Raw genomic sequence first — 12,838 nt, forward strand, 5'->3', positions numbered from 1 at the left:
CTCTTAACTTTAGTGTCCTCCACCATTTCCTCTACATCCAGCAGGCAGATGCAGTGGGGGGATGGGGCAGGGGACTTACACAGAGGTTCTAGGCATCAGATCTCGAAGCAACTTACATCACCTCCACCATACTCCGTGGCTATCAGAATCGACCTAAACTGCCTCCATCTGTGTGGCATAAAGGGGGGATGGTAAACCAAATTTGCAAGCTTGCTATGAGGATTCAATGAGACTGTGTACGTACTGCAGCAGTTACACTGCCTAGCATATAGCAGATTTTCAATAAACTGTCTTTTCTTTTATGCGATCTGCTTGTGCAGGTGTGGGCTGGAATGGGAAAGTGAAAATTCTATGGATTGTCAACCTCAGGAGAGTAGCCCCAAGTGAACTGTCAGTCATTGCCAAGGACCATTTCATGGAAATCAGAAAAGCAGCTAAGAAGTTATTGATTTCTCAATGCCCAGGTGAGGCATTTTGTGCTTTCAGAGAGAGAAGACCACGAACAGGAACAGTAAGTGATATGAAAGAATGGCCTGGGAGGAATAAGAGAATCTGTCGAGATATCTAATTTTGCTTTGGTGTAGCCAATGGGAAGCCACAGCGTGTTAACATTTGTGCCAGGTAATGGAAAACTGTAGCAAACAAGACTTGTGCTGGTGGAGGGTGATTAATAAATGCCTGAGCACTTGACCATGATTGAGATACACCACTTTCTGATAGGTATATTTTCTGTGTCCTAAGATGGAACTCAATTTTATAACTCTTAGTACTTTTTTTACATTATTAGATTTTTAAAATTATGGATATATATATCTACACATAATTATGGATATATTTATGTACATATAAAGTACTGATGACACACACACACACGAAGTGAAACAATTAAATTCGCAAATACATTCTAGAAAAAGTGCTACCTACCTCATTGCTGAATATCACTACAGTCACCTTCGAAGAGCTCCCTTTGGGAAGCTATGCAGTGACGCCAGCACCTAGTCCACCCTTCAAAGCAATTTTGGAACTCTTTTTCTGGAATGGCCATCAGAGCTGTCATCGTATTACCTTTGATGTCCTGAGTGTCATCAAAATGTCTTCCTTTCAATATTTCCTTTATCTTTGGGTAAGGAAAGAAGTCACTGCCAGCCAGATCAGGTGAGTAGGGAGGGTGTTCCAATATGGTTATTTGTTTACTGTGTGAGCTGGTGCATTGTCGTGATGCAAGAGCCATGAATTGTTGATGAAAAGTCCAGGTCATCTAACTTTTTCACGCAGCCTTTTCAGCACTTCCAAATAGTAAACTTGGTTAATTGTTTGTCCAGTTGGTACAAGTTCATAATGAATAATCCCCTCTGATATCAAAAAAAGGTTAGCAACATTGTTATAACAACTTTGCGAATTTGTCAGACCTTGTGTGTGTGTGTGTGTGTGTGTAATAAAATTTGCCATTTTAATACTTTTTCAGTATACAGTTCAGTGGCATTACTTACATTCACAATGTTGTGTAACCATCACCACTATCTATTACCCAAACTTTTAAATCACCCCGAAGAAACTCTGTACCCATTAAGTAGTAACTAACTTCCCATTCTCCCCTTTTCCCAGCCCCTGGTAACTTCTAATCTACTTTCTGGCTCTATGGATTTGCCTACTCTACATATTTCATGTAAATGGGATCATACAATATTTGTTCCTTGGTGGCTGGCTTGTGTCACTTAGTTTAATGTTTTCAAGATTCATCCATGTGGTAGAATGTAGCAACTTCATTGTTTTTTATGGCTGAGTAATATTCCACTGTCTGGATGGGCCATGTTTTGTTCATCCATTCATCTGTGGATGGATGGATACGTGGTTGTTTCCTCCTTTGGCTACTGTGAACAATGCTGAAAAGGACATCGATGTACAAGTATTTGTTCAAGTTTCTGCTTTCCATTCATTTGGGTTTGTGCCTCGGAGTAGAATTTCGGGGTCATGTCAAAACTCGATGTTTAGCTTTTTGCTCTTATTTCCTTTTTATATCATAAAAGTCTTATAGGCATGTAACTCTTCGCAAACTAGTTAATCCACTTGACTCATAGTTTCTGAAAATGGTGACAAGAATATTTACCTCATGGGGTTGTTATAAAGATTAATAACAATGTGTCTAAAGCACATCAATATATAATTGTGAAGACGTAAAATTTGCTTATTTCCTGAATGGCTCCAGAAAACTATGACCCACCATGAGGTAAACTGCCACATACCCTGCTGCCTTCAGCCTCACTCTAACACTTCACCTCATCAACACCTATATTCCTACCTCAAGTTCCAACTCAGTTATCACTAATTGTTTTTCTGCTTAAAAAAAAATTCTCAATTAAGGTAATGCATTTTTAATAGACTTTATTTTTTAGAGCAGTTTAGGTTCACAACAAAATTGACCAGAAGACAGAGCTCCTATGTCCCCCTTGCCCCACTCCCACCACACATGCACAGCGTCTCCTATGACCAACGTCCCCAACCAGATTGGGACATTTGTTACAATCAATGAACCAACATTGACACCTCATTATCATCCAAAGTCCATACACTCCTTTTAAAAGGGCCTACTTTTACACATCTAGCAAGCAAAAGTGCTGAGGCTAGAATATAGATTTTTAGATCAAAACCCCATAATCCATAATCAAAACACCAAGTTATTTACAACCAGATCACCTTCAACTCATATCTCAGAAAAAATAAATCCTTTTAATGAGAGTACCACCTCCTCCTTTCCCAACAAAAATTGTAGATTTTTTCCCAGGAGCATGATTCAACCTCTTCATCCCGTCCCCCAATAAATCTCACCACTAGTCGCAGTATTTCCAAATCTTTTCTTTGTTATAATTCTGAGTCAGTGAACACCATTTTTTCCCAAATGGTTCCGAATCATCAGTACATTCCCAGTAGATCATGCGTCTGTACCAGAAGGGGAACACACATTTTGCGAAGTCTACAGAGAAGGAAGAAACAATCAGAATAAGAAATCTTTCTATTTTGTACCACTTCTTACTATACACATACACACGTTTCCTATCCTGCTCTATTCCACCAAAAGCCAATATGGCAAGAATATTGGTGGGGAATTGAGGTTCCGTTAAAAGACTTCTTTTCAAGGTAACATAGTTGAAGCTCTCATTATACATCTTTGGTTCAATGCAATTCATACCATCAGAGCACTTATATTTCACAGAACTTATTTTCACAGTTTATGGACTGGGTATTCCATTTTCAGAACCCTCGTGAGGATCTCACCTAACCTCCGTTCCAGCAACCAAGATTACTGGCCATCTTGAGGTCTTCGGGGGCAAGACACTCACCTCCTTCAGAACAATACTTCCAATATCCTTTGTAAGTCTCGTTTAACGAGCACCACTTCTGTTTTGCCTCGAACTTGATGCAGTCATAATATATTTCATTTTTATAGTAGAATGGAAAGAAACACTTGCCACCTGGAGAAAACAAAAATGCTTTTTCCATTTCTGGGACTGTTGGTCGAGATATCACAAAGGTACTTTCCTCCCAAGGCTGGTTTCACTCTGAAATCCAAGTCACCACCTGTGGTTCTACTGAATGTTATAAAAGTCACACAATAGCAGAGCTTTTGTGTTTTATATTCTTATTCCTGTCCCACTTTTGTCTGTGGCTTAGTCAAAATTTTGCTTAGCATTTAGCCCTAGTTCCAGAAATGTACCCTATGCTTTGAAACATAAATGTGGGCATTTATCTACTAAATGATTTCCTCCCTGTATCTCTTTTCTTCACCCTCTTCCACCATCACACACACACACACACACACACACACACACACACACACACACACACACAGAGTATATATATACATACACTTTTCTCCATGCCCACACGGATATCTCTATGTGTTGACCTATCTCTTTATATAGATAGAGTACATCCTGTCTATACAACATATATAGCCATATAACAAACATATAACCATACATAACTTATATGTATGCACATGTGCACACACAGATTTTTACTCCCTCTCTCCTGAAGTGAATCATACTTTCTTTCCAAAACTTCAGTTTCTAACTTAACATATCATAGAAATCCTTTCAAATGTATCTTTTGAACTTTTATCACTCTAAGTCCTTTCTAACACTGAGCCACATTCTGTGATATGAATGTTGCCACAATTTATTCAGTATTTCTCATATTACTATTTTTCCATCTGTAAATAAAGCCGCAGCAAACATTCAATGTATGCAAATCCTTCTGTACAGAACCATTTGTCTCTAGAGAATAGAATCCCAAAAGGAAGGTTTTAGGTTATAGTGTATATGAATTTTTAACATTAATAGGTATCCCTTTCTCAAAGGACAATAGCAATTCAGTTTTCCCACCAGTGTGTTCTTTCATCTGAGTTTTCACCGGCATGAAATATTTCTACATTTTTTATTTATTTATTTATTTTAAATTTATTTTATTTTATGATTTTTAAAAAATAAATTTTATTGGGGAATATTGGGGGACAGTGTGTTTCTCCAGGGCCCATCAGCTCCAAGTAGTTGTCCTTCAATCTAGTTGTGGAGGGCGCAGCTCAGCTCCAAGTCCAGTTGCCCGTTTTCAACCTTAGTTGCCTGGGGCACAGCCCACGATCCCATGGGGGAAATTGAACCCGCAGCCCTGTTGTTCAGAGCTTGCGCTCTAACCAACTGAGCCATCCGGCCGCCCCTTATACACTTTTTAAATGTTTACCTTTATCATAGATGATTCCTATCTTGTTTTAAAAGATCTCCTCGTTTTTTAGGCATACCTATAGTTTTCTATATTTTCTTCTTAAATGATTTTGTTTCTTTTACTTTTAAAATTTGATTTAAAAGGAATTTCGTTTTACATAAGATGCAAGGAGGGAGTACAATTTAATTTTCTTCCAAGTAGCTTTTACATAATGATAAATTGTTGACAAACTAAACCACCTGTACATTTAAAACCATGTACAGATTCTAATGCTATATAGTGAGGTCCATTCTATATTTTCTATCACGTTTACTGAAATTCTTGGAGCAGTGAGATACAAATAGATGGTGGTAAAATGAGCAGAGTCTGGAGACATCAAGCATCAGAAAATATTGTTTATTATTATCTGACACTTTCTAGGCTGATACCACACCACATTATTTATGTTACTATATTTATGGTTTGTTTAAACATCTGGGAACACAAGGTGCTCCTTGAGCACTATTTTTGTTCATAATATTTCTAATTACTAGTTTTCTATGAATTTTAAAATCAGGTATTCTCTGTTAGATTGGCAGAAATTAAAGAGTGGAAACATACATTGCCAGTCAAAGTTCAGCGTGACTTCTATTTCTAGTTTCCTTTGTCTGTTTACCAGGCTGGCCGCGCCAGATTCTTTTTAAAACTAGTAATCTTTACTAGAGTTCCTAGGGATTTTAAAGTATACAATCATAAAATAATTTTGTCTGTTATTTTCTATAAATTTATGGATTATTTACTTTTTGCAATACCACATGTTAAAATACCCCCAGCCCAATAATGTTCACTAGTACTGGTTAGAAAAGACACCTATGTACTGTCTTGGTTTTAGTTGGAATGCCATTCAGGTTAAGAATGTTCATTTTAGGGCCGGCCCGGTGGCTCAGGTGGTTGGAGCTCCATGCTCCTAACTCTGAAGGCTGCCGGTTCGATTCCCACATGGGCCAGTGGGCTCTCAACCACAAGGTTGCCGGTTCAACTCCTTGAGTCCCGCAAGGGATGGTGGGCTCCGCTCCCTGCAACTAAAATTGAACATGGCCATACCTTGAGCTGAGCTTAAGCCTGGAGCTTGAGCCTGGATGGCTCAGTTGGTTGGAGAGAGGGCTCTCAACCACAAAGTTGCCGGTTTGACTCCCGCAAGGGATGGTGGGCTGTGCCCCCTGCAACTAGCAACGGCAACTGGACCTGGAGCTGAGCTGCGCCCTCCACAACTAAGACTGAAAAGACAACAACTTGAAGAACGGCACGCTCCACAACTAAGATTGAAAAGACAACAACTTGAGTTGGAAAAAAGGCCTGGAAATACACACTGTTCCCCAATAAAGTCCTGTTCCCCTTCCCCAATAAAATCTTTAAAAAAAAAAGAATGTTCATTTTAGCATAGTTAATAATAGTAAAATATATATATATAAATCCAAAATATCAATCACTATGGAAATTTTAAAATAGATTATTGCTTTATAATATGATACAGGCATTAAAAAAGTGAGAATATAAGTAGATATGGAAAGCTTTTGTACCTCATCTTTAGGTGACAAAATGGCATTTTCTATTTCACTATGTTCCATAAGACTATTTTTGCAAAAGGAAAATCACATAATAAAATTGTGTATCATGAAATATTTGATTACTCAAAAATGGTAACAGTAAAATTTACAATAAAATTATTATCGTTCTTTTCTTCGTTTTCCTTAACAATTTTAAACATTTTTTAAAACACAGAACATACTTTTTCTTCTATACAAGGACATAAAATAGTAATTTTTTATGAAAAATATGATTTCTTACCAGAAAAAGAAGTATAGTTTTCAATGGCCTCACATTTTATGGCAAAATTTAAAAAGAAACTCTAATAAAAGAGTTTTGATAAACTCACTTATAGTTGGATCACCTGCAGTACCATCTTAAAGACACAATTTTAAACAAATATTTATTTCACTAGATTTAGGCTTTGAAATAAAATAAAACACATTACCAAATTATATTCTAGTAGTAATAATAATAATAAAATAATAATAATAACAATATTTTGAAGGTGATACATCCAAATTTCAATAGTGCTTCTTTTTAGTAGTGTGATTGTGGGTGATTTGTATTTTTTTTCTTTTGCCTCAACTGTATTTTCCAAACATTGTTAATGAACAGGAACAATTAAAATTATTTTCAAAACAAAAAAATTCAGCAGGCAAAAGTCAATGACTGACTTTCCCCCCAACTTTCCTACAACATAAACCACATTAGAGTAGGAAAAACGTGTATTATCATTTCATCATTCTTTTTTTTCTTCTATTTCTTTTTAGTACTATCGGGAAGGTACCAGTTGGAGAAAATATTACTTAAGTGTCCTTGATTTTTACAATGAGATCAAATTAGTTTTAGCATCTGTAAAAGAAGGGGTCTCTACAGTTCAACTCTGTAGGCTTGTTGTAAGGATTACATGAAAATGTATGGCAGAACACAATACAGAGCCCATAGCAAGCACTTAGCATATGGTAACAATTTTATTACAATGATAAGGATTTCTCTTCTTACAATAATCATTATTATTTTCTCTCCTACCAGATGGAAGACTCACTCAAGTTTGAAATAGATTTTTACAAACCATAGAGAACTTATCTCCACTAAAAATTGCTCCAGAATTCAAGTTTAGGAGACTTTGATAACCAGCAAATATTGAAGTTACGAGAAATCTCAAAGTAAGCCATAAGGCATTTCATAATAAAAGAGTTGTCCATTGTTCACAGATTTTCAACTGCGCTTCTTGAAGTAGAATACAGGCAGGATATCCATGTGTGTGTATTTGCCTGTGGATTTTGAACAGGCAACCTCTAAAAACTATGAAACTTTTTTCTAGGAGCAGGAAGCATGGCATAAGGAGAGGAGTGGGAGAATCCCTTACAAGTGTGAAGCATATCAGTAGGAGGACACATAAATATAAATTGACAGTGCAGAGACGTGACTAAAACAATACACTCTTCTGAAAATCTTTAGCTCAAATCCCAGCTGTTACTAGCTAGCTGTGTGACCTTAGGAACATGACTCAGCCCCTCTGTGCCTCAGATTGTCTTCAATAAAATGAGGGTAAGAATTTTACCTATCTCAGGGGATTGTTATGAAGAACAGATGTATGATGCATATAAACTACTTAGAATAATGCCTGGTACAAAGAAAGCACTTAATAACTTATAACTGCTATTGTTATGAACAGTGTTATAACTACTGGAAGACCACCCTCATCACTATCTTCATCATCATCACTATCACCATCCTGTCATCATTATTGTCTGTCGTTAGGAAGATTCAGGCTTGTCTTCAGGGAAGGTTTAGTGGTGTTTCTGATACGGAACACTATACGTTTTTAGTTTTTGTCACCACTTCTCACTCATGCCTGAATCCTACCATCAGAGATTCATGCCTTTGGAGTTGTCACTTTCCATATGGAAATCCCTTCCTTGAGGAGAGAAAAATAAAGGTGATACACTGGGATATGTAGGGAAGGTAAATGCATTGATCATCTTATATGTACTGGGCACTATATTTTATTGAATGCATCAGAACAACTTTGTGAGGCAGGCATTATTTTCACCATCTTATAGACAAGAGAACTAAAGTTCACAAAAGTTAACTAAGCTCTGAGTAGATCTGGCAATTCAATTTGAGTCCCCCTTGGGGGAGGTGGTTCAGTGGAATCTAATGGCTCAAACCCTAAGACGGGTGCAACCACTTACCAGTCAGCTGCCTCAGTTTGCTCGGCTGTGAAATGGGGAGAGAACCTCAAGTGTCAAATCTTCCCCCAATTCAAATGTTTTAATATTCTTACAACGGGAGAAACTGCCTGATGGTTTTACTTTTTTCCTTAAAGCAGGACTTCTCAACCGTTTTTCCTTCATGAGCCAAGACACCTGTAATTACCTCCTCACCCCTGTAGAACTTGGATTTTTTTGTTTTGTCATTTTTGGATGGTTTCTGACAAAGTGATTTTGTGTAAAGACTGTTTACTGTTAAATCATCGCAGACTTAATTAAATATTAAATCTTTGTTATTAAGTTAATCCAATCACATCTTGAAAATAGTTACAATTTTACAGTGAACTATAATCTAGAATGAATTTTAGAATAAACATAGAATGAAAAGTCTTGATTTTCCCCCCAAACAGCATGAGGTACATGCTGCTTAATACCCATTAACATCATGTAAGATAGGAAAGCATAATTTACCAACCACAGAACTTCGGGTTTGTGCTGCACGTCAGGGGCTGCTGGCCTGGACAGTCCTCCCTGGAAGGGACCGCACTGTGATCTCTGAGTACGCCCCGACAGCTTGTAATAGTGGAGAAATGACATTTTGTGCACGGCAGATTTCTAGGCCTGGAATAAGATCACTCAGCCCACACCTCTGTGAAGCCTTGCCAAGTCAATCGTATCTCCTTTCTCAAGCCAGACCTAGCAGGACCCGAAACCTATCATCTCATCACTCCCAAAATGCAAAAATGCAAGGCTTTTGATGCTCCAATGTCTCCCAAGTCAGAGTGCTCCTTACTCTTGATGGCATCTTATTACCAGCAGTCTGGATTGCTGTGGGGACATGGTCATTATTGTTTGCCCTGAATGTGACCATATTCAAAAGGCCAGCATCAAAATTTGTAGTATGCGTGTCATTGACTCAAAAGAAACGCCCAGAGACAACAAAGGGGCCCCCTTAACCTCTGGGAGCAGATACTTGTGAAGGAGGAGATGGTGGATAATAACAATAATAATAACCGTTACTGCTTATTCTTGAAAGTAAATCAGCACTACATAATTTTAAAGACCGGAGAACATGTCTAGAACCAATAGGTTTGAATTTTTTTATGTATTGTTTCAAGAAATGCTGCCATCACATTTTTATTTTATTTTATTTTTTATTGGTTTCAGGTGTACAAAACAATGTAATAGTTAGACATTCACACCCCTCACAAAGTGATAACCCCCTCCCCCAATCCACTACCCCTCTGACATTGTACATAGCTGTTACAATTCCATTGACTCTATTCCCTAGGCTATATTCCACGTCCTGTGACTATATATGTTAAATTATAGTTGACATTCAGTATTACGCAGCTTCAGCGTCAGGTGCGCAGTGCAGTGGTCAGGTATCTACACCGTCCCTGAGGTGGTCTCTCTAATAAGACAAGTGGCCATAGGATACCCTACAAAATCTTTACAACATTATTGATTATATTCCCCAAACTGTCTCCGTCTCAGAGAAAAAACTGAGGGTTTCTAGGTGGGAGGAGGGTCGGGATGAGAGAGATGGTGAGGGGGTTAAAGCACAAATTGGTAACCACAAGACTGCCATGGGGTTGCGTAAGACAGTTTGGGGAATATACTCACTGACTCTTGACAGCACCGAGATAAATATAAAAACATATGACACCGATAATTCAGGAGGCCAGACACAAAAGTGGAGAAATTTAGGACCATCTTAATCAGCTTCTTTCACTTATATTTTCTTTTTTTATGTACATACAAAAGGATATCTCATTTAAAAGAAAATCTATGTCCAAGTCCAAAAGTGTTCTCTTTCAATAAGCGTAAAATAAAATTTCTAACCGATAAAAAAGCAGTGATCATAGTTACCTGGAGAGCATTGTTTTCTTTTTTCTGCTTTTTAAAACATTTATCAACCCCCTAGTTGATTTATTTTTCAATACAAAGTTGGCCTGAAAAATATTTAAAGTAGTACATGCTAGATCCTGATCCTTCACCATTCCATAAAAAATTGCTTTCACAACTCTAGCGAATCCTCAACAAACATGTAAGAAATGCATCCCCAATGAAGTATCTTCTTATATTGTCACTTTATAATTGTCAAAGGCAACATGATTTTGGTAAAGGAATAAAACAGGCTTTCCAAAACTTAGTTTCATTTTCAAAACCTCTACATAAGGCATTTAAAACATACTGGAGTGAAGGGTTATCAAGTAACTTTTCTCAATAGAACTTTCCAATTTACATTCCTACTCTCGTTTTTTTATTAGTTTTTTTGTTTGCTTGTCTTTTTCTGCCTATCAGTGGATCGTGTCTATTAAATGGAAATATCTGAAAAGTATAGACAGTATCTTTTTCCTTCTTGGAGCCCATGAAATAAGAATGACACCCTCCACGGCTTCTCAGGTTTCATTACCAAAGGCAGGAGATGTGCGAGTCTCGGTTTTTGATGCCCAACCCCAGATACTGTGACAAAGCTCCTCACCTTCCAGCAGCTGACCGAGCACACTGAGACGCCAGCAGACCCAAACCAACAGGAGCCCCACGTGCAGTGCCATGGTCCACCTTCCAGGGACTGGAGGGCCACCAGCTCATCTCAGGGTTTTATAGCCACAACCACGGTCTCCTCCCTCCATCTCTCACTTCCCTCCTTTTTCCTCCTCTCCCCTCTCCTTTTCTCCATTGTCCCCAGTCTCCTCCTTCTCCACTCTCCTTCCTCCTTCTAACACCCTTTGTCATTCTCATCTCCTTTTTCCTCTGCACCTTCTCCCTCCTCCCCATTCTCCCTGCTCCTGCCCCTCCTTGTTCCCTCTTCCTCCTCCTTTTCCATCTTTCCTCGCTCCTCCTCTCTGCTCCAAAGCAACACACCTACCTCGCATAGAAATAAATACAAGTGAAAAAAAACTTCAGATAACTGGCATTAAATACAGACAAGGATTAGAAGAGTCATGATGAGGAATTTCAGGTTGTCAAGACAACGCTCACCAAGGATCACACCAGCAGTCATAGGATTTCCGTGTCTTGGATCTTACCTTTCTCTGAAAGCCAGGGCTGAAGAGTCCCCTGGAGTGGCTCAGGGAGGCTCCTGGGCGAGGCAGCTGTGCTGGGGTCCCTTCAGAGTGGTCACTGGTCCTTGGGCTGCCCTTGGCGATTCACCCTAATGGGCTGTGGGTACCTTTGCAGCTCTGCGGAAAAATCAGTGCAAGATTCAGAGTCACTGACATTTCCCAACTCTGCAAAGGAAGATTAATCGTGAATTCTGAAACACACCGTCTTTTAGTCTTAATAATCTTAAAAGTTAAAAGCATGTCTATCGTTTTGTCTCCATTATTTTTTATCTTCAACACAAGAATGTCCACTGGGAGAAAATGACAACAGAAAGCCCCAACACTACAGCCATCAAAATGTCACCAGCTATCAAATCAGACACTGGCAACGGTATGCCTTCTGCTGCTCTTGCACAATAGATTTTTAAAAGTGAAATAAAAGCCTGCTCAAGAATTTTAAAACGCGAACCCACGTCTGGGGAAACCAAGTCATTGGAAATACCATAGCTGTTCCTCCACTGATTTCCATCATTTCCGTGTGCACCTGCTTCCTCCGACAGGCATCACGTGGGCAGCTTTGTTCCTGTGTCTTGGACCTACAGATGTGTCCATAGACAATACAGTTAGCCTTTGAGGATTCTTACCAGCCTCTCAGTGTTCATCTCATGGAACCACTCGAACTTCTGTTACCCAGCAAGGCTTTGCAGTCCGACGTGTAGAGCAGCCAATACCAGGGCACCAGCTTTTGAGAAACAGCTTTTATTGAGAAGTCAGCTGGCAAGGAGACGAGGCAAGGCTCAAATCTGTCTCCTCGAGGGAGGGTTTTGGGTTACACTTAAAGGAAGAAGTGGGGTAAGTCGTACGTATTCTATAGAGTTACATCAATGTGACATAATGAGAGCTCAGTGTTACACAGCGCTGCCTCCAATGTGTTTGAATAGGGGTGCGGGTTAGTATAAAGTCCGTGGTGGATTTCGACCTGGTGGCATAGAATGGTATTCTAGGGTGAATCCTTCCTTCCTTCCTTCCTTCCTTCCTTCCTTCCTTCCTTCCTTCCTTCCTTCCTTCCTTTCTTCCTTTCTTCCTTCCTTCCTTCCTTCCTTCCTTCCTTCCTTCCTTCCTTCCTTCCTTCCTTCCTTCTTCCCTCCTTCCGTCCCTCCCTCCCTTCCTCCCTCCCTCCCTCCCTCCCTTCCTTCCTTCCTTCCTCCCTCCCTCCCTTCTCTTCCTTCCTTCCTTCCTTCCTTCTCTTCCTTTCTTCCTGCTTCCTCCCTCCTTCCCTCCCTC

At 39.1% G+C, this 12,838-nt stretch overlaps 1 protein-coding gene across 1 annotated transcript; it reads right to left on the reverse strand.

Moving 5' to 3' along the window:
- Positions 1-2,828: 2,828 nt before the first annotated feature.
- On the reverse strand, positions 2,829-11,065 carry LOC308489910 (binder of sperm protein homolog 1-like; the record flags this gene model as incomplete). The annotated part of the gene is made up of 3 exons (XM_081031527.1): positions 2,829-2,971; positions 3,339-3,470; positions 10,993-11,065. 3 exons carry the CDS (start codon positions 11,063-11,065, stop codon positions 2,829-2,831), a joined length of 348 nt encoding a protein of 115 aa, XP_080887653.1.
- Positions 11,066-12,838: the final 1,773 nt, after the last annotated feature.

The sequence above is a fragment of the Rhinolophus hipposideros genome (genome assembly GCF_964194185.1).
Source record: "Rhinolophus hipposideros genome assembly, chromosome: 21".
Lineage (NCBI taxonomy): Eukaryota > Metazoa > Chordata > Mammalia > Chiroptera > Rhinolophidae > Rhinolophus > Rhinolophus hipposideros.